Here is a 20,708-nt window from a genome sequence, read left to right on the forward strand (position 1 = left end):
ATTACTAAATCCTGTTCCGTACCTGATTGAATGGTAAATGCGTCCATCTTGTACACGACTGTTTACACCAGATTCTAACACACACCACTTCAAGATATGAGCGCATGTACTTTTGACAGCAATTTTGCCGGTATCAACAGGAATTTACCACCTATGATAGCCGCCTGGAAAAAGCGAGACACCCTCTCCAAAGACACAGTTTATTTTATTCTTGTTGGGGATATCCCTTCAGATGGCTTGCGAAATACCATTGCAGCTGGTCCTGTTGTGATTATATCTTTGCAATGTCCTACCCTAACCAGACCTATTGTAGATACTATGGATGCAGACCCAAGACTTCCCTATATGAGTGCCTGGAAGTTTGTTTCAATAATCGTACAATACGTATACTTGTAGAGAGAGAATTAGTAGCCCACCAAAGGCAGCTTGAAGTTTGGTTGGAGATGTCACAGGAGTCACGAGTACAACTTAGGTAACTCACTCACTGTGAAAAGAAACCGGCTTAAATACAAGGTGGTAACTGCTTTAAAATTTTACTAGATTAAGTACTTAAGTTTACGTATGGGGCGTACTTTATCGGAGTGTCACCCTTTTAGTACTCCACCTTCTTATAATTCCATATTGGATTACACCTCCTTACCACTTAAATGTCACACGATCGTGTGCACGTAGCTAGTAGCTTAGACGGGGTACTTAAAATTAATCACGTTAATTGGTTCAATGGTCATACATTCACGGGTCAGCCACACACGAAAAAAGTCGTACAATTGCATATAATATCATGAGTCCGTTGAGCTCATCGCCTTGTCGCCAGCACCGCGAAGTTGGCTTAGCGATAATCCACTCATTCGCGGGTGCGAAGTCCATCACGGCGAGTGCGTATCGTCATTTTCGTCACTTTGACGACTCGGCTCTCCTCCTGGTGGACGAATTAGCTAATTTACAAGATAAATAGAGGCGCCTACATCGGGTATATTCCTGGATCGCCCTCTCTTGGTCTGCTTGGGAGTGGGCGGTGAATCGGGAGCAGGCGTCGACTCACGTGGCTTGGGGGCCGAGGGCTTGGTGGATGAGGCACCGTCTCCACCATCGGGATGTTCCTTACCTCCCTCGGGCTGGGGCTGGGGCTGGGGCTGCTGGGGCGGATTCGGAGGCGGGGGTGGGGGTGGGGGGAGCTGGGACTTGGGTTCGGGTTCGGGGGTGGGATCGCGTTTCGGGCGCTTGAAACAATGTTAATACTCGAATAACTGAGACTATATGCTTACCATTCTTGGACGAATCTTTCGCTTCGATGGCCCCTGCTCCCCGGCCTCCTTGTCCACGGCTGGCTCCACGACGCGGCTTGGCTGCTGCCTCTTTGTGGCAGGTTCATCTCGCTACAAGGAAACGTAAGTGATTGTTTTGGTAGCATGATGAACTTACATCGTTTTCGGCCTTGCGCTTCAGTCGCCGCGTTTCTTTGGGGTCGGCGGCAGGCTTTGACGGCTCCTTTCGGCAGGGCTCCTTGGGATGGTGGCACGATCAGCTCGATTTCGACCAAGAACTAAGACATACCATGGGTTTGACCGGGGCTGGCGACCGAAGAACCACCTCAACGATTGAGCGAGGCGTCTTTGTTGGGGACCTTGCCGGGGGTGGGGGCGGAGACGGGGACGGGGGGCTATCCTAGGGCGGAGACAGGGATGGGCGGTCTCTGGGGGAGTCGAGGGACGGGGGGCTTGCCGGGGGCGGGGAATTTGCGTTTGCAGCGGGCTCCTTGAAGTGTAAATTACTAGTTACACTCGTATACGTTTACATTCAATTAACTTGCCTGCTCCGATTCACTGTCCGATGACTCTACAACTCGCTTTCTCTTGCGAAGGACCTAGATGTCAAGTTAGAATTTATTAAAAGTATACTCCAACACTTGCCTTTTGCTTATTTCCCTGCTGTGCTGCAGGCTTCGTTGTTGATGCGCTGGACTTGGACGCCGTAGCGCGAGCTTCTTCCTCCGAAACGACCTTGTCTGCCCGACGAGCGTGGCAATTCGAGGACGAAGTCGAGGGAGGCAGTTGGGTGGACAAGGATCGCCCGCAAGAGGGTGAATCAGAGCGCTTGAATTTCGCCAACCGCTTGGGCCCATTGCCGTAGCCCCCTTCTGGCACATTGATATAGTACGGGTCCTCGTCCTTGGGTGGGATTACGTCCTTATGCGCAAGTTTGGATGCATTCCGACGAAGATTGTCGTCCTGTTCCCTGGGTTTTGCTATAGCGTACGTCAGCAATGATTAGATAAGATGCACGGCCACTTACTTCGCTTTGGGTCGTATCCCTTGGCCTGAACTAAATATTGCTGGATGACCAATCAAGCCACCCAGCAGTCGTCGTTCGCCTCGCCCCGGAAATGGAAGAGCCATGGACAAGCTTTATAACACTAAAAAATATAATAGTCAGAGTGTCAAGAATGAAGCAAATAAATATATATTTACTCCATCATAGAACTCCTTGCAATTGCTTGAACCAAAGTCACCCCAAGTTATTGTTTCTAGCTGCCTGCGCTCCACAATCCTACATGCAAATGCCTTTGCCACAGCCCAGATCTTTCCCTATAACAAGTGGGTCAGTCAATACATTTGACCAATGTGTGACTTACCCGCGTGCTGTTATACAAGTCATAGTCTCCGCGGCAACCCATTGCATAGAGTAGCTGCCAGTCAACACCACACTCACCAGGGGGCTGATGTATGCGCGCAACCGCCTTTGGATCCTTGGGCACATATCCATATGGATTAAAGTACATGTTGTATTTGTGTCCAAAAGGGTGACCATGCTTGACTATAAATTTGTGTGCCTCCTGGCGGGACATGCACTTGAGGAAAGTGGCTTTGATGACCTTGGCACCTTTGACAAATTCATAGACGTGTCCACCACGTCTGCCGCCCTCTGACCCGCCTCCTTTCTGATAAGATGTTGGCATTTGATTGTAATAATCTGCTTTGCCCCAGCCCCTTGGCTTCTTGGTCTCAGTGGTAGGCTGGTTGCTGGAGTGATGATAAGGGCCCTCTCAAGAGCGGGAGCGGGCGGGGGCGCAATTGTGAGTAGAAGACCGGACACAAGAGCAAGAGCAAGAACGGGTCCAAGAGCAAGAGCAAGAACAGGAGCAGGAGTGGGGGCGGGCGCAACCACAATCACAACAGCAAGACCGGGCACAATCAAAAGCCGGAGACCAAGTACAATTACAAGTGGGAGAACAAGCCGGATAATGAGCTGGAGAACAAGCTGGAGAACAAGCATGATTGTGAGTGAGAGAGCAAGAGTTGGAGTGGTAAGAATGCCGAATGGAAGTATCAACGGAAGGGGAAGGATATGGATTTTGTGTGTTTTTGTGATCCCTGTTAAGTTAATTAATTGACAAGTTAGCATGCCAGAATATATGCTAGTACTTACTTGATAGAGCGCCGGGGAGGTGACTTTTGACTACCAGATTGTGTGATTAGCTGTCCAGCTCAATAGATACGGTATTTAGATACTTACCAAGGTGTCAAGCACTGATTACGTGTGGTTGGTTGGCCTTGTGTCTCTTCTGCATTGGGGATTGATGGGCCCGCGGGTGGGCCAGACTCTGGGGTTGGGGGTTAAAAATGCGTAATAAATCTAGATAAAATATATCCACCTTCTACAACGTTGAATAGCTGTTTTCAATGTACTAAACTGTTATAACCTCCTTACTTATACCATTGGAATCACACGATTTTTCTATTATTTTTAGTATTTTTTACGGACTCGATATCTTTTGTTTTCAGATCACGTGATCTTGGCGCTTATTATGCCGAGATGCCGCGCCGAGATGCTGTGCCAAGGGCGCTTAGGAGAAATCCACGCTTCTGCGCAGCCCGCAGCAGGCTTCTCATTTGTCTTCTATGCTTCCTTCTCTCACGCGCACAGACCATGTAAATAGTGTGCCTTGTCTATATAAACAGCAGGAAAATTGCTTGGAGACACCAAGTCGATTTTACCTCGTCTCATATTCATTGAGGAGGATTAGTCAGCCAGCTAAGTAGCAGGCCCCCAGTAGTACTCAGACGCTCACCACCCCTTAACTCACCACACCTCCAGGCCTAAGGCCCCTTTGCATTAGTTAAGTAGTAGTAGTCCGCCTTAAGCGGATGTTGTACACCACTGTAAGGTGGGTACTTGCTAGTGGGATGGGCGCTTACGGCCGTACTACTACTGACAATGCTTATCTAACGAACTATCTAGGCTATACTAATACTAACTAAGTCGCTTAAGGCGACGCTTACTATCTACTGCTGAGTGCGAAGGGGCCAGAGGCCTGGGAGGTGTGGTAGGTTAAAGTAAGGGGGTTACGTCAGCTGAACTTCTGGGGGCCAACTACTTAGCTGGCTGGAGCCTCCTCAATGGATATGAGACGAGGTAAAATCGACTTGGGGTCTCCAAGCGATTTTCCTGCTGTATATATAGACAAGAGCACACTATTTACATGGTCTGTGCTTGTGAGAAAAGAAGAGTCCGTGTGAAAAGAGAAGCGTACTGCTGGCTGCGCAGAAGCGTGGATTGCTCCTAAGCGCCCTTGGCACGGCATCTTGGCGCGGCATCTCGGCATTATAAGCGCCGAGATCACGTGATTGAAAAACAGAAGATATCAAGTCCGTAAAAAATACTAAAAATAATAGAAAAAGCGTGCGATTCTAATGGTATATTTAAGGAGGTTGTAACAGCGGAAGTAGTATAGCCTTGTTAGTTAGATTACATACGTGTTGCTTGTAGTAGTACGGCCTTAAGCGCCCAACTCCACTAGCGTGTGCCCACCTTACAGTGGTGTACGACATAAACAATGTACTTACCAGGGACTGATGACTTTGCGGCGCCCTGTGCCTCAAGGAACGCCTGGAACTGTGGGAGGAGATCAGGGTTAGCTGCAAACTTCAATAACAATGCTAGGATGTCTTGAGACATTGTAGATACTAGAATAAAGAGATCATATTAGTAGAAATTACGAAATTGGTGAAATGTCACTTACCCAGTCTTTGCGACTGGACAATATGGGATGCGTTGGAAATGTAGGGGGGCTATTGGATGATAATGGAGAACAATTTGAGCCACTTATCTATTGGTATAAGCCAGTTTTGAGCAATTTTGGCTGGGGGAGTAGAACGGGGGTGGCTAGTGGTGGCTAAGAGCAAGAGGGTGCAAGGAGGGCGGCGGTCAAATGAGCGCAAGGAATCGGCAATTTCCATCAGCACGTGACCACAACCAACAAATTTCACTAAGTCCAACCGCAACATGCCCGACCGTAGAGCAGTCACTGGAGAGCGTGTTTGGTGTTACTGTGGAATAAATAAGTATGGTACTACCCCCCATGAGTGCCACATACGCACCCGCTATCAACATCTAGCCAAAGCCCAGTGGCTAGACCAACTTTTGCGTGCGGGCAACATTGAAGACAATGAGGACAACGCTGAAAATAGTGAGAATGGAATGGATATTGACCATACAATGCATAATGCGCATCAGTACAAAGACCGTGGAGGGGATTTAGGGCTTGGAGGTTAGTATTTTGCAAATGTATGCAGCTAAATTTGCATTATATTTTGAATTCAGACAACAGCTTTAACAATATTGATGCATACATGGGCGCACACCTTGACAGCAAGCTGTCTGAGTTGGAGGACTCGCATGCCAATTGGCATGATATTGACAACCCTGTTTGCATTCCCTTGCAAACGCCAACTCCCCCGCCCAACAACAAGGAACCCCCTGACAAGGATGGATTTGCACACATCACGGAGGAGGATTATTGCAAGTACAATTGTTGGTTTGACAAAGACACTCTTGAAATGGACAACATTAGTAAGTTTTCTTTTCCTTTTTTTAGTTCTTGCACGCAATATCTTACAATTACAATTACCAGTTGCCAAAACTCTTACCAAGGAAGAAATGGATAGCATCAAGATGATGGCTATACAACTGTTTGGACACATCTTGCAGCGCAACTACAAACGTATTTGGTATTCATTTTGGGAGAAAATCTATTTGCTCTCAGCCTATTGCTTACACTGAAAGCTTGCTATTCTTTCTGGGATATCCCCTCAACCAATTGACTGCTGCATCAACATCTGTCACGCATTCACTGGACCCTACGCCAACAAGGATATATGCTCTACATGTAAGGAGCCGCGCTATGACTCAAAGGGAAGACCACGCCAGGTTTTTGAGTATCTCCCAACAACCCCTTGATTCCAGGGGTATTTCAACAACCCGGAGATGATTAAGAGAATGTATTATTGAGCCAACTATACACAGGAAGAAGGCCGGATGGATGATTACATTGACTTGCAACGCTATAAAGATCTGTGTGAAAGTAACATTATTGTCAAAGGTGAGGACTTGGGAGTCCGGTATTTTCATGGATCTTGTGACATTGCCTATGCGGTCACGACAGATGGCGTCAACCTATTCGAGCAGGCGCATTCTGAGAAAAGTACTTGTTGGCCAATTATGGCCATCAATTTAAATCTCCCTGCAAGCAAACGCGTTAAGCTTTGCAATTTGATTCCCCTGGGCGTTATCCCTGGACCAAACCAGCCAAAGGATTTTGACTTGTACCTGGAGCCGTTTGTGGGGGAGGCAATTGAACAGGCTCGTGGGGTTGAGACTTACAACGTCACTAGGCGGGAACGGTTCAAGTTATGGGCCCATGCTTTTCTCATTTTGGGCAACATGCAGGCAATCAAGCACGTGACCCAAATGAAAGGACCAAACGGCAAGGTTCCTTGTTGCGCGTGCAAGGCCATTGGTGTTTATCATACCTGCCGCAAGGGTTATTACATCCCTCTTGCTAACCCAGCCAACTACCCCGACGCAATCCCAGACGGCAGACCTGACCCACAGGATTTCCTGCCCAATACAATTCCTTTGTACAACCCACTTGATCTCCCTCTCCGCACCAAAGCTAGGATTGCTGACCAACTTGGAGAAATGGATGCTGCCAACACAAAGCGCCAACGTGATGCCTTGTCTAAGAACTACGGACTCATCAACCATTTGATCCTCAACCGCATTCCCTTGATTTGTTGGCCTGACTCGTACCCGCACAAATACCTTCACTTGTTTCTTCTCAATCATGGCCGTGAACTTATCTCACTTTGGACTGGATCTTGTCACGGCATTGATGATTCTGGCAACAAGGATTATTTGATATCTGCTGACAACTGGGCCGCTATTGGACTTGAGACCAAAGAGGCTTCAAAAACACTACCTGCCGCATTCATTTGACCCTTGCCTAACATTCAGACTAGCCAAGCGGTTTTTTGCGGCAAGACTTGGGCTTTCTGGCTAGTTTTTATTGGACCAGTAGTTCTACGTGGACGGCTTGCCAAGAAATACTACAAACATTACCTGGAGCTTGTGGAGATCATGAAGTGTCTTACCTCAGTTACTAACACTACAGCTCAAATAGAGCAACTCAGAGACAAGATTGCTCATTACGTCAAGGGTTTTGAAGAGTAAGTCTTGAATTTTGCTCACTTGCAAGACTAATGTTCTTAATAGATATTATTATCAATATAAATACAACAGGCTGTGTGTCTGTAAACTAACTCTACATGCGCTTCTTCATGTCGCCAACGATGTTCTCCGCTGCAGGCCTGTCTGGGTCGCATGGTCATTTTGTATGGAGCAATACTGCCGTGAAGTCACTTTTTGCGCCAAGTCCAAAGTAGTACCATATGTGACAATCAGCAAACATGTCCTTCATATGGGCCAAATCGCCGCAATAGCGAATTGATTCCCAAGCATTCGAAAGGCACTGCTCTTTGGCAAGAACAATGCGCCGGCTCCGATCAGTCGAATGGAATTTATGTACCCCGAATGTGAGTAAATTTATGGATTAATTTTGGGTACTCATACCTTGATAGATGAACAGCACGATATCATCCTTCGATTCCCCCGCCTCCGCGAGTTTCGTCTCAAAGGCACCATCCGCCAACATGTTGCCAGGTACTTTCGCACCAACAACTTTTGGCAGCTGCCTCGTCTTACATACCACGGGTGGCTTGCGTACTTACCGGAGCAATGCGAACGCTGGGGAAAGCTCCAAATAGGTGACGGGGGTGATTGTATCCGTTCGGCCGTTGCATGCAATCCCTCGTCTATTTATGGCAAACGCGACTCGTCTTTTGTTCGTGTAAGTCACCCATGACCGTTATTATTTTGTATTAATTTTGTGTTAGTTTACATTTCAGAGAGATGAGAACGAGAACAACCCTGATGCAACCGTTAACATGATTGGTGTGACCGGTTACGGCCGCCTTGACTTTATTCTTGCGGTCACATTCCCCACCGACCAAGAAAACAAAATTGACGCCCCCACAACACACGTCCTTGCACATATCACCGAGGCAAAGGATGTAGAGGGAGATGCCGCCGAGGAAAGGATCTCCTTCACAAAATTTGGGCGATCGTTCGTTCTTGACATCACGTCTGTCAAGAACGTCGCTGGGCGCGTATTCACACGGGCAACACGGGAGGCAGGAGAATGGGTAATCATTGATCGTAGTGGAGGAATTTGCCGCACGGACTTCCGGGTGGACGAGCATGACTCGGACAATGAAGATGGATGGGCAAATTAACTGCTGTATGTACTTAAATTTATCATGTAATTTATCAACGAGTCCCGAGTAGAATACCCTCTTAAACCAAGCACCCCCTCCCCCTGGAGTTTTAAGTACCCCTTGGTACCAGCTCAGAATTTTAAGTGCTGATTTTAAGTAAGTAAATTGCAATCTGACGGGTTTTAAGGGGCACCCCCCCTATGTTTAAATAGGTTACTTTTCACAGTGACTATTTAGACTTGATTGAATCTTATTATCGTAAGGTCAATACTTATTGTCGAACACAAATACAAACGCTACCGGTGACCGATCGCTCGTTACCACCAATATGGCAATTCGTAATTAACACCTGGTTGAGGTGGTGAAGGTAAAGACATGTTGAAGTATCAGTATCGTAAGTCGAATACTTGCATGCGTGTCCACACGACGCATTTGTTACTATTTATAACCCCAAGTATTTCTCGTATATATGCTCACTGAAAGTTTTCCTGTAGACCTCAGTTCGCTACGACATAGACGAAGCTGGGGATATTCTACATACAACTTCCCATTCCTGCGCTTTCGACAAGACATAGGGTGAAAAGTTCTTCCCGGAGCCTTATAAGGTCATCTAAAGCGATACATGCACAAGCAGAAGAAAACAAACGAGAGTAGTATATGGTTAGAAACTAAGTACGAACAATTCTGGTCGAGGCCAGTATCGTCACGTGAGTGGCTTTTTTGATTCGTTTCACATGAGGGGTAGCGCATATAACCGGAACTGGCGTACGAATATCGCGCGCCCCTTGCCCTTGTATGTATAATACTATATATAGAGCCGTAAAACATAGCGTTATTATATCCCAATAGCATATTCTTGAGATAATATAGTTGTATGGTGTGTATTGCAGTGCACTCTCAAGATTGCGGCACTTGTGAAGGGGGCGAATTGAATTGATTAATATTTGCTGAATGCCAATAACCCTATCCTTTTTATATTCACAACTGGCCATTATTTCAGACCCGATTTTTATTATGCCTCCAGAATCGATGCTTTCAGTAGCCCAATGGCCTTTTCTGACCTTGGGATAATCGAGCACCGGAAGTCTGCAGGATAACTAGCAGTCTTGTCAATATTATTTCATAATAAAACGTTCCAATTTACCTCACTAATGCATTTGCCTTCATGTTCACCTCTGGAATGATGTCGCTTCCATGTTCGTCTTTGGCAGGTCGAATATCAAATAGTGCCAAAAGAGTTGAGATCATGATGAACAGGGTTGATTCAGCCAAGTGTACGCCAGGACACGACCTTAGTAGACATTGGGGTTTCAATATCAATACGTGTAGTGAGTCGAATATCTTGCCTTCTACCAAACCCAAATGCGGGCGACGCCTGAGTTTTGGGATCTAGGAAACGATCGGGATTGAACTGCTCAGGTTCGTGGTATATAGTCTCGTCGTAGCTAATTGCCCTGTATCATCTTTTGAGTGATCGTTTCGCTCGTGTATTGGATCAGTACCAAGAGCCTACCAGATATTTCCGATGCTTCATCGAGACCGTCATTAGCTTCCTTTACTACACTTGAATTGATAGAACATACATAGTTGAACCCTTGGGTATCGCCCACCCACGATACTCATCGTCCTCGACAACAGCGTGCGGAATGGCTGCTCTATCTTAGCATTTTCTCGTTCGTAAAAGAAGACACTCAACTCACCAAGAGGAACGACAGGCTGCCACCTTAGTACTTCCTTCATCACACACTCTACATACGCCAATGAACCACGATCGCTCATTTCGGGCAGCCGTTCTCTTCCAATCACAGCGTCCACTTCAGCTTGGGCTTTTGCAAAGACGGACTGGTTGAGGACCATGGCGAGGATGAATACGGACGTGGTTGCTGCCGACTAAGGGACGGTTGGACAAGAATCATGAGTCAAACTGTAAAGTACTTACAGTATCGGAGCCCGCTAAAAGCCACGTTTAATTGATTGGAATTCGATCGTAAAGTTTTAAACTTACCACCAAACAGTGTCGCAGTAACCCACTTGATTCGGTCCTCTTGTTCTGCATATTCATCCCCCGCTTCAAGCTCGCTCTCAAGCTTTGTGAGGAGTCCCTTGAGTACTGAGTGAGGAGCGATGCCTTGTGCCTGTTCGGATGCCTCCCTTCAATCGTCTCACTATTAAAAGGCATAGCAGGGCACTTACGATCTGTTGTTTAGTATAATTGAATGGAACATCTACCATCTCTTCTCTCTCTTTCCTCCACTTATCTACGGTCTTCTTCCACCCTGACCCAGGCACCCAGTCAGGAATGTATCGTATCCAAGGCATAACATTCACCAAGAAATCTAGATAAATCAATAAAATCTCATCAATGTTATACGGGTGACAGACAAGATACATACGCATATGCGTATAACATACTTCCAGGAATAGCAGCCTCGCACAAATGATCCAGTGCTGTTTCAACAATTTCGACAAGAGGGTCATCTGCAGAAGTGACTTCATAGCCATAAACAGCCGAAAGAAGTGTACTCCCTGACATTCTGTAATTTGCAGTAAATTGTGACTAGACACTTCTGATCAGGGAAAGACCAACCTTCTGATCTCTCTTATAAATCTATCCGGGTTGTCGGCAATCCTCCGCAATGCAAATCTGGCTTGTTTTACAACCAATGGCCAAAACTCCCGACTTGCTCCCTTGTGTAAGGAAAGATGGGTCATACGGCGTTGAGCGCGCCATCTTTCACCATAGGGTAACAGGCCTGTGATTTTACCCCAGTCGACTCTGTAATCTAACGTTAGTAAATGAGAGGAAGATGCAAAGGGACGAGAGTGCCAACAAGTTTGGGTCCGATATCATAGGCAGTTGTGTGCGACTGGAGTAAATGCTCGACCTCTGTTCCAACAGTTCGTTTGCGGATTTTGCAGAGTTGAGAACAACGATTGTTTGGCCAAAAACAGAGATGGATACGATGTCGCCTATGTTGGTCTTAGCACTATGATTCTTTCATGAGTGAAATGTAGACACCGCACTGTTCAATTCTTTCCCCCATCGCGTGTATACTAGATGCTCATCAGACGTGGGCAATGCTCGTAAATGCCCAATCAAAGGATCAGCCTTTGGGCCCGGCGGGAGCGGGAGCTTTCCTGTGGGAGTTAGCTGTATGTATATCGCGTATGTGAGGACAGAAACGAGGAGCAAAGTCAATACAATGTCCCAAGTCATGATGGTTCCGCAAAAACTCTGCTACTCTTCCGGTGCTCTTAAATACGTGTGCCATCCAAGCTTACAAAGTATGTCGTAATACCCGGGGCCTTCAAGGGTGATGATGATATTGACGGAGCAACCTTCACTTCCATATTTCATCCAGCACATCTGCCCAAGCTTTTCTATCTCTAGATGCGGTTGACCATGAAACTTTAATGACATAGACCAGAACCTTATTTTCTGGCTTATACGGCACCAATTTAGTGACGTGGGGATGCAATTTTCGTAAGAAGATTGGTCTCTTTTGGGGGAGCCCCCTCGGAATAGTGCGGTAAGTCAGTAACCGGTGGACATTCACCGTTAATACCAGTTCCTGTCTCTTACTTGTACCCGAAAATGCTCCTACGATAACATTCGCGGTACTCAAGTCTTGTGTAGAACCTCTCCGTTAGAGCTTAGCGCACAATATACACTACTTCAAGATGTATGGACCTACCTGATCTCTAAAAGCATCGCTATTAAAGATTGCCGGAATCACCGAGCCGGATAAGTCCAATACGGGATATCACATGTATTCGTTCATTCAAATTCAAACCATCCTGGACGACCAGTCTATGCAGTTACCCGAAGTTCCCTAATACGTCCTTCCAACAACTTTATAGTAGTTCCCATCCCAATCATCAACGATTCATCTGGCCCTTGATCAGGCACCAAGCGTGTATGCGCAAAATCGATCAATTTGATCAAGTAAACTGGCCCCGGCTTGCGGTCATTCTCGTTGACTTCGGCCTCGTCGTCGACATCGTCGTCGCTCTCTTCTAGTACATCCCTACCCTCGTCCAAGGTTTGGATCGCACGTTCAAGGGCCTTGGGATCACCCTCCCAGACGATTAGCACACTGCCGGCCACCATGCGAATCTCTGTTTCAGCCAACGCTTGTTGGATCTCGACTAGCTTATCGTGGACCAGTCCCAGTACCCTCAGTAAGTGCTCGCGAGGAACTGTCTCAGGAAAGAAGCGGGCGATTCCCTCAGGTAATTGCTCGGCCTTGATTGATTTGCCGTACTCCTTGGGTGTGACGGTGTAAGTGAAACTAGATGGATCGTATACCTAGCATTTATGTACATCAGTCACGCACCATAGTCATTGGTAAACGACCCGACTCACAGAAAACCCGGTCAATCGTACACCTGTTTCAAAGCTCGTCGTATCCTTTGCGGCCTTTTCCATTCGTAATTTCTTCTCCTCGCTCGCGCTGTCATCATACAAGACCGTCCCGAGCTTAACGTCCAAAATATTTGGCTTTCTAAACCGATGTGACAAGTTCTCTAGTACAATCGACTGTAATCATCCGACCCCCTCACGTTAGTCTATAAGCGCCCATCTCTTAGGGTATCACTCATCTTTACCCGAATCCGGTTCGCTGGCTCCTTTTGCTAGTACCTCCCTCAGTTGATCAGCCCCTAGCTCTCCGCCGGGCGCGCCCTCAGCATTAACCTGGCCTTCAAGTCTCAAAGTTCCATAGAATTTGGCTACGTGTGGGCGTAGCGCAGCGAGACGCTCATCCGCGGCGATGGCTTGGTAAAAGTCGCGTTCTGCGGGAAGACAAGGCTTCATGATAAGATCGCCTTCGCCAGACTGTTGAACGCCCTTATGTCCGCCAACTTGCATTTCCAGAGGGCGTATGTTCTTGGACTGTGCCATGGTACCTTAGGATGATAATGGTGGGAGTAGTATTGAGCAAGGTGGTTGAGATGATCAGGTCACTAGGATTCGTCATCGGTACCTGATAGCCGGGTCTAGTCTTGATGAATTTGAATTGTTGGTGTCGAACTCGAATATCGAATTGATGGGTTATTCTCCTTTGGGTTGGTGATGATCAGCTGGGAGGGAGTGACAGCAGCGCTATTCTAGAATCGGCTTGTATATATAACAGCTGAATATATCACTCAATTACTTCGTATCTGCTCTCATCTTCAAACAGCATGGTGACTATGAAGTTCTGGCCAAGCCACGATTGCGAAGCCCCCAAGTGGCTTGAAGCCGGTATTTGCCACCCATCCAATTACAATGCGTATCATACTCGCCTAGTATAAACCCTAAAGAAGGCGGCTATTACATCCCTGCGTACACAACGATTTAACATACGCACAACGTCAACTTTGAGCACCAAAAGGAGTATTAATCTATTCCATAATTATCAAAGATCTTGTTCGTGCGCGTACAGTCAAATGGAAAGCAAGGAGCTTCGGTTGTCGATTTCTATCTTTACACGTAACCCTGCTCATCTGTTTACAGAATTTAAATTATATAATGTTTTAAATCTATGGCTTGTGCTTCTTCGCGAGAGGAGGAGGGATCCTATCATCATCCTCGACGGTGTCAGACCCGCTCGCTTCTGGTCTGGCAGCGCGCACTCGTTTGCGACCAAGTTGTATATCCAACGGCTCAGATTTTTTTATGTCTTCTGATTTGGGAGTCGACTCGATCTTGGAAACAATAGGCATAATTCCTTGTGCTTTGAGAGAATCTTGGGAGATGAAGTTAGTAAATCGGAGGTATGGGAAATCATTACACGATGTTTACCTTCGGAAGCGTAGCGAAAAACAAAATTCCCACAACTTGCCTCTTCTTTCCTAATAAACTTTCCAAACGCAGGCAGATGAACTTCCGCAGTTTGACCCAGCCCAGCCGAGTCCCAAAATCCTTTCTTGGCTAATTTTTCATGAACTGGGGCTGGCCTCGGATCGGTGAAGCGGCGTAGGGTGCGCTTATCCTTTTGTACGCATTGCCCCCACTCTATTTTGAGTCGAATTGTACCAAGGTCCTCCACAGCCATTGCGTTCGCCACGGATGTGTCCTCCTCATCTATAATGATGAACTTGGCTGCCATACATAGTACGTATTTGATCTTATTCACCTGTGAACGTCCGCTTCCCAAATTGGTATAACCGAATAGTGGACGGCGCAACCGGATGTCCGTATAGTCTTCCCTTATTCTTTCCGTTAGGGGCAATCTTGCTTTTCAATTTGACCCCATCGAAATACGGGGTTGCGCAGGAACAGCACCCAGCTGCCATTGGAGTCCTATCAAGAACCTCCCAGTGGATTTGGAAGTTGGCGCCTTCTACAGAGGGAATCCAGCATCTAGGGAAGTCTTGATCAACCCAAGTATGGTAAGCGTGAAATTGCATATACTCAATGGCATTATCTGCTGTTTTGACCTCTTGGTACTCTGAGAGGGGTGATCCGGATGCGTCTGTAATGTAAACGCGTAGCCCTAGGGACTTGAGAAACATGCTGAAGTCTAGCAGACTTGCGGAGTCCGTAGGTGAGAATCAGTGGAAGTTGTGGCTGGCACGCGCTGGTCAGCTGGCGAGGCAAGCCTCGTGCATGTTCCAAAAAAGGAACACCCTATTAGCGGCTTAAAATCATGTACATACAAGTCTACCACGCACATATAACGAAAGGGAAGTGCGGGTCATGCGCATCTTGGTTATGTTTGTACAGAAAAAAAGTGTTGCGGGTTTTCGTAAGGCTAAAATGCACCAATGCATGCCGAAGTAAATATAAACTTCCTTAAAAGATGAATTAAATGCTACGTGACCGAACTGAGTTTGTCTGGGAGTACAATATATATCACAACTGGGTAACCACTATTTATACTTATTTGGGATTCACTTGGTATGGACTAAATTGGGCCTGGTCCGATTCTCGGTGGCAGCCTGGCATGCGCTGAAAGTTCAGATTGTATCGCTTAGTGCCCGTGATATAATCTGTATCTCGTGGTATTGGTTAAGCATACACTCTTTTGTTCTCCCATTTGTTCACACCCACCCACTTCTTGCTTGTATGTGGCATAAATTCAGCGCCTTGCCGAGTTCGAATATACTATCGATATTATTATTTCGTAATTTTACAGGAGAAAAATAACTAGATACCAATATGAATATAAGGAGCCCAGCGCCAAAACATTTTCTCCCCAATATGCTCACGCAATTTCTCAACTGCTACGTGTAATGCTTTCGCTGTGTCCCTATGATTCATCTTGCCGTCTTTGAGAAGGAATTGGTATATAGTGTCCGCAATCAGTGGAGCATCACAGTCTACGATTGACCATGATGTGGCAATTACGCTCGGATACCCAGCCATAAGCATCCCTGACGCGAGATGTACTGATTCGTCTGTCAATGACCTATCGCCTGTCGCGGTTTGACATGCTGAAAGGAACGCCAGCCCCTTTCCCTTGAGATCCTCCTGCGCAATCCTTGATAGGGCTAAGATCCCGTCGTGTAAGAAAAACCCACTCTCGGTGGGCTCCGCAATATCCTGGGTTGCGTGACATGCGAGGTGAATCCAGTCATGTTGCTCCATCGCGTCCAGAGTAGCGAGCGTTGTTGCACAAGAACCAGTAAGTCTTGAGAAAATAATTGGTGCTTTAGCATGCTCTGAAATGCGAGAGAGCTCGTTCGTCGTCCCCGGAAGATGGCCTTGTCCCGGAGTATTCTCTTGCGCAATACCCAATACGCTTGATGCCACACATAGTTCCGGAGAGTGACCGGGAATAACTGCGCCAAGAGTTGGGGTATACGACGAGATAACGTATTGAAACACCTTGGCGCCAGTCTCACTATAGTTCCCGGCCGCATGAAGGGGAAGTGAAGACAGTGGACCCGTGGTACACCATGTGATATGCGGAGTGGAGTCTATAGATGACGTGGGCTGTGTGAATTGATACTCTTAGAAACTAAATCTCATCGGCTAACTAGTTCTTGGCTTGCCTTGTAGCCCAGAAAATCTAGCACAGGCTTCGTGATACCGGTCCAGATAGTGCTTAGAACAAATTCAAAATCTTGATTTTGTGGATTCTCTTCTTGAGACAGCATTAGTGGGCGTCTGTAATTACTTTGCTTCCTGAAGCACAGATCTTCAAGTGAGCGCTCTATCCTGTCACGAAGTTGGACTATTTGATTGTACGAAATTCTGAAAAGAGGAACAAGGAAAACATCAGTGGAACTTGGTGTTATGACTAGAGCATCGCAGCGCGATTTGTCGACGTTAATCAAAACTACAGGCCCTTTATGAGCAGCTGGGAGCAGTTCGCACAATCTTTTGGGACGAAGAAAGTTTTCGAATCCAGGTGTTTGTCGCACTTGGATTAGGGTGTTCTCATAGTCCTCGGCCAAACGGTGACGTTTCTGAGCAACCCGTTCGGACTCACGAGGGTCTTCAAATATTTCAGTAAAGTTGGAAGGCAATGAGCCTGCGTCGTGCAAGCTTTTGGACACTTGGGCAAGCCGGCTTGCTAGGATTGGGTTGACACTCCTTAGTTCGTCGAGAGGGCTTCGGAGCCTCAAGACCTGGTTCCAAACGATAGATTGACCCTGCTCGAGCCACTCAAGTGCCAATGAATACTTAGAGGCCTGAATAGCCACTGCTGTTGCTCTGCGAGCTATGTTCCTGATCCGACGTATATCGTTGTATCTTTGTGCGATGGTAGAGCCAATCCAAACGATCTCTGGAACGAGATCCATAGCAACCTCGCAGACCTTCAAGAGTTCACTACCAGCATGTCCTGATGAGAGATCGATCCAGTCGCACGCTGCCAAGAACCTTTGCGTTGGATCTGTAGCGCGCGATTGTGCAGCTTTACCAAAGCACTTTAAAGCATTTCCTAATGAAGTTGCGTCAGCCATAATCCGAAATCGATGGCTGTATGCTTTTCCGAGGTCCCTCAATTGCATCGGTGCATTCATATCATCATCTGGAGTCTTTGATAAAGCATAGCTGTGGTACTCTATTGCATCGTCTATGTCCTTCAGATTTCTTGTCACCGTAAAACGATGCCGAAGCGATCGGCCTAGGTGATTCATTGAGCTTAACCTGTATACATGATCCTCAGGTGCGGTTGACACCGCATGGGAATAAAGTTCTATTGCTTGGTCAATATCAGCAAGATCTGCAGCGGCTTCAAACCGGCTGAGATAGGTGGTGGCAAGGTTAGAGAGTATGCCGTGTGTATGGATATGATCCTTAGGGATGAGCAATAGAGCCTTGCGTTGGTATTCGATAGCGCTGTTTAAGTCTTCCAGTGCCTCAGAGTTTGAAAAACGCTGAAGGTGCGAACAACTGAGGTTATTCAATCTGCCTGGTAAAGTGGTGTTCCCTTCGGAAACTAGTGTCACAGCCTTAGTCTGGTGTTTGATTGCTAGATCGATATCCTTCGTTTCCTTTAAATGACCGAACCTGGCGGTGTAAGACATAGCCAGGTTATCGAGCCAAAGGGCGTTGTTTGGATGCCCATCAGGGCTTGTCAAAACCGCCTGGACTTGGAGATCTATTGCTGTATCAATATCTTTGAGGCAGCCCAAACGGTCAAATCTGAGTCCAAACCAAGCTCCAAGGTGCATAAGTCTGGTGCACATATCAGTATGGCCTTCTGGTGTTAATGTGATTGCGCGGGATTGGTTCTCAATTGCCTGGTTTAAGTCTTCTAATTCATGATGGTGCTGAAATCGGTCGACCAATGAACTACCGAGGTTTGCAAGCCACTTGGGTAATAAAGGATGATCAGCTGGTGTAAGTTGGATAGCTTCTTTGTGGTATAAAATGGCCTGATTCATGTCTTCTTGATCTCCCAGGTATCCAAAACGATAGGCATATGAGAGTCCGAGTGAATTAAGGTAGGTGGATATAGCAGGATGGCTCCTAGATACCATCGAGATTGCATGACCGTGGTGTTCTATGGCTTTTGTTATATCGGTCAAATTGTTGTTTCGCCTAAACCGGGACATATACGAGTTCCCGAGACTGTTAAGCCCGACTGGAAGATCCTCGTGGCCCGTAGGAAACAGTAGAACTGCCTTGGAGTGAAATTCAATTGCTTTTTCGATATCATGTACCTCGTCAAACCGATCGAAGCGACTCGTGTACAGGTTACCCAGGTTGGTAAGTCTGCTCGCCATCAGTGGGTGCTTTTCTGGAGTAATTGCAAGGGCATGATTAGCATAGTTTATAGCCTTTTTGAGATCGTCTAGATTCCCTGAAAGGTCGAACCGAGATGAATATGAGCCACTGAGATTGTTGAGCCAAATGGGTGTGCTAGGGTTTTCATCATTTGTTAGTTCCGTCGCTTTAGTATGATACTCGATAGCATTGTTGATGTCTTCTGCTGATCCCGAACGCCTGAACCTAGTTGCATAACAGTTACCCAGATTATTGAAAATACCCCCTAGGTCACAATGCTCTCCAGAAGTAGAGAATAGAGAAAGAGAGTTTAATTGTAACTCAAGCGATTTATTGATGTCTACGAGTTCGCCAATGTGTTCGAAGCGAGCCAGGTGAGATGCGCTCAGATTCGCGAGATATGTAGCTAAATTTGGGTGATTTTCTGGTAAGAGTGACACGGACCGCGTTTGATATTCGATCGCCCTAGCCATATCTTCCTCCTGTCCGCAATATTCGAAACGTGCCATACACGAGTTTCCGAGGTTATTCAACCTGGACGAAAGTCCTTCGCTGTCCTCACCCTCTGGGGTGAGTGATATTGCCTTTTTATGACAATAAATGGCATTGTTGAGATCCTCCTGTTTACATGTTGCCCCGAAACGGCTAAGGTAAGAGTTCCCAAGATTGCTAAACCAGTCAGGTGCATCCGGGTGCCCTTCTACCTCTGCTGAAACCACTTGATTTTGTAACTCTATGGCCTTGTTGATATCTTCTATCCGACCTAACCTTTCAAACCTAGAGTAGTAGACAAGGCCTAGATTGTCAAGACGATTCGATATATTAAAGTCTTCTTTGGGTGTAAGTACTATGGCCTTCTCGAAGGAGCCCATAGCATTCTCTACGTCTTCCAATTCACCGAGTTGTTCGAACCGAGTCATATATTTGCAACCGAGGCCAGTGAGTTGAGCGGCCATGTCGACGTGGGCATCAGGAGCCAATGAGATCGACTGCCTTTGGTATTCAATTGACAGATTGAGATCGTCTATGTTTCCTAATATCTCGAATCGGTTCTTATACGATTGTCCAAGGTTGCTGAGCCAGCCTCTGATGTGAAACTGTGTGTCTTCCATTGAGGTATAGGCCACTGCTAATATCTCGCACCTAACGCATAGATCGACGTAATCGGTTCCCGCCCCGAATGAGTCGGATGGAAGTGGATATAAGACAGAGTAGATTGAGTACACCAGTTGCAAGTGTCGGGCACAATCTTCGGGCATTGAGACTTGGTCTCTTCTAGCTGGCCTATTATCCGAGTTGCTTCTGCCTGAAGTGAATCAGGATTGATTTGGCCAGAGCTTCAGGTGCAAGTCAATTAGATTGATTCAATCCGGACAAGGTTGGCTTACATGCAAACTTGTTTCAAACAGTTGATTTGGTCCCATAGCTCACGCTGCCGAACCCCAATACTATTCATGGCTTATGGGTGCGAGTGGTTTTCAATAACATTTGTAAGAACATGATACAGGGAGATAGCCGAGGTATAGCTTACGAAAGATAATGTTAGGATTACGGGTGCTTAATAGCGCAGGGATCTGACAGTTAACGGACCACCCTTGGGGTTTGGCCTTGAGCATGCACGTGCCACATGTTATTTACAATTATGCCAGTCTAGCAACCAGGCGAACTACTGGCCTGACCTCATATTGTCACACTAGTGGTTCGTAGCTATCGAGATGCTCTCACGATCATTAGACCTCACAGTTCATGAAGATACGAGATAATATATGCGCGCACGAATGGATGTGGACATGCTGAACAAATATTATTTGTCGTGACAATGGGTGGGGTACGAGAAAGGTAGAGTAAACTGGTATATGAGATACATAACTAATTAAATACAAAAATCAATACAACATAACGAACAATCTGACTACAGGGAAGAAACGTGA

General features: G+C 46.6%; 5 protein-coding genes across 5 annotated transcripts; 2 read left to right on the forward strand and 3 right to left on the reverse strand.

The window, feature by feature from the left end:
• Positions 1-844: 844 nt before the first annotated feature.
• On the reverse strand, positions 845-4,956 carry RhiXN_01330 (uncharacterized protein; the record flags this gene model as incomplete). Its single annotated transcript, XM_043321149.1, has 14 exons — positions 845-919; positions 966-1,220; positions 1,266-1,376; positions 1,423-1,503; positions 1,555-1,665; positions 1,899-2,245; positions 2,293-2,322; positions 2,401-2,413; positions 2,469-2,585; positions 2,633-2,880; positions 2,928-3,371; positions 3,427-3,449; positions 3,514-3,601; positions 4,845-4,956. The coding sequence occupies 14 exons, from the start codon at positions 4,954-4,956 to the stop codon at positions 845-847; spliced, it is 2,055 nt and encodes a 684-aa protein (XP_043186972.1).
• Positions 4,957-5,283: 327 nt separating this feature from the next.
• RhiXN_01331 (Transposase family tnp2) lies at positions 5,284-7,275 on the forward strand (the record flags this gene model as incomplete). The annotated part of the gene is made up of 5 exons (XM_043321150.1): positions 5,284-5,548; positions 5,602-5,850; positions 5,912-6,008; positions 6,064-6,166; positions 6,304-7,275. The coding sequence occupies 5 exons, from the start codon at positions 5,284-5,286 to the stop codon at positions 7,273-7,275; spliced, it is 1,686 nt and encodes a 561-aa protein (XP_043186973.1).
• A 574-nt stretch (positions 7,276-7,849) lies between these two features.
• Positions 7,850-8,630, forward strand: RhiXN_01332 (uncharacterized protein; the record flags this gene model as incomplete). The annotated part of the gene is made up of 3 exons (XM_043321151.1): positions 7,850-7,871; positions 7,917-8,185; positions 8,232-8,630. The coding sequence occupies 3 exons, from the start codon at positions 7,850-7,852 to the stop codon at positions 8,628-8,630; spliced, it is 690 nt and encodes a 229-aa protein (XP_043186974.1).
• A 1,246-nt stretch (positions 8,631-9,876) lies between these two features.
• Positions 9,877-13,515, reverse strand: RhiXN_01333 (cytochrome P450 family protein; the record flags this gene model as incomplete). Its single annotated transcript, XM_043321152.1, has 14 exons — positions 9,877-10,066; positions 10,126-10,140; positions 10,196-10,262; positions 10,313-10,502; positions 10,552-10,565; positions 10,618-10,747; positions 10,806-10,948; positions 11,025-11,146; positions 11,200-11,388; positions 11,444-11,582; positions 11,637-11,763; positions 12,436-12,921; positions 12,979-13,139; positions 13,221-13,515. 14 exons carry the CDS (start codon positions 13,513-13,515, stop codon positions 9,877-9,879), a joined length of 2,268 nt encoding a protein of 755 aa, XP_043186975.1.
• A 620-nt stretch (positions 13,516-14,135) lies between these two features.
• RhiXN_01334 (CHAT domain protein) lies at positions 14,136-20,036 on the reverse strand (the record flags this gene model as incomplete). Its single annotated transcript, XM_043321153.1, has 5 exons — positions 14,136-14,341; positions 14,398-14,679; positions 14,732-15,118; positions 15,807-16,533; positions 16,578-20,036. The coding sequence occupies 5 exons, from the start codon at positions 20,034-20,036 to the stop codon at positions 14,136-14,138; spliced, it is 5,061 nt and encodes a 1,686-aa protein (XP_043186976.1).
• Between the last annotated feature and the right edge of the window lie 672 nt (positions 20,037-20,708).

This window comes from Rhizoctonia solani, chromosome 16, assembly GCF_016906535.1.
Source record: "Rhizoctonia solani chromosome 16, complete sequence".
Classification (NCBI taxonomy): Eukaryota; Fungi; Basidiomycota; class Agaricomycetes; order Cantharellales; family Ceratobasidiaceae; genus Rhizoctonia; species Rhizoctonia solani.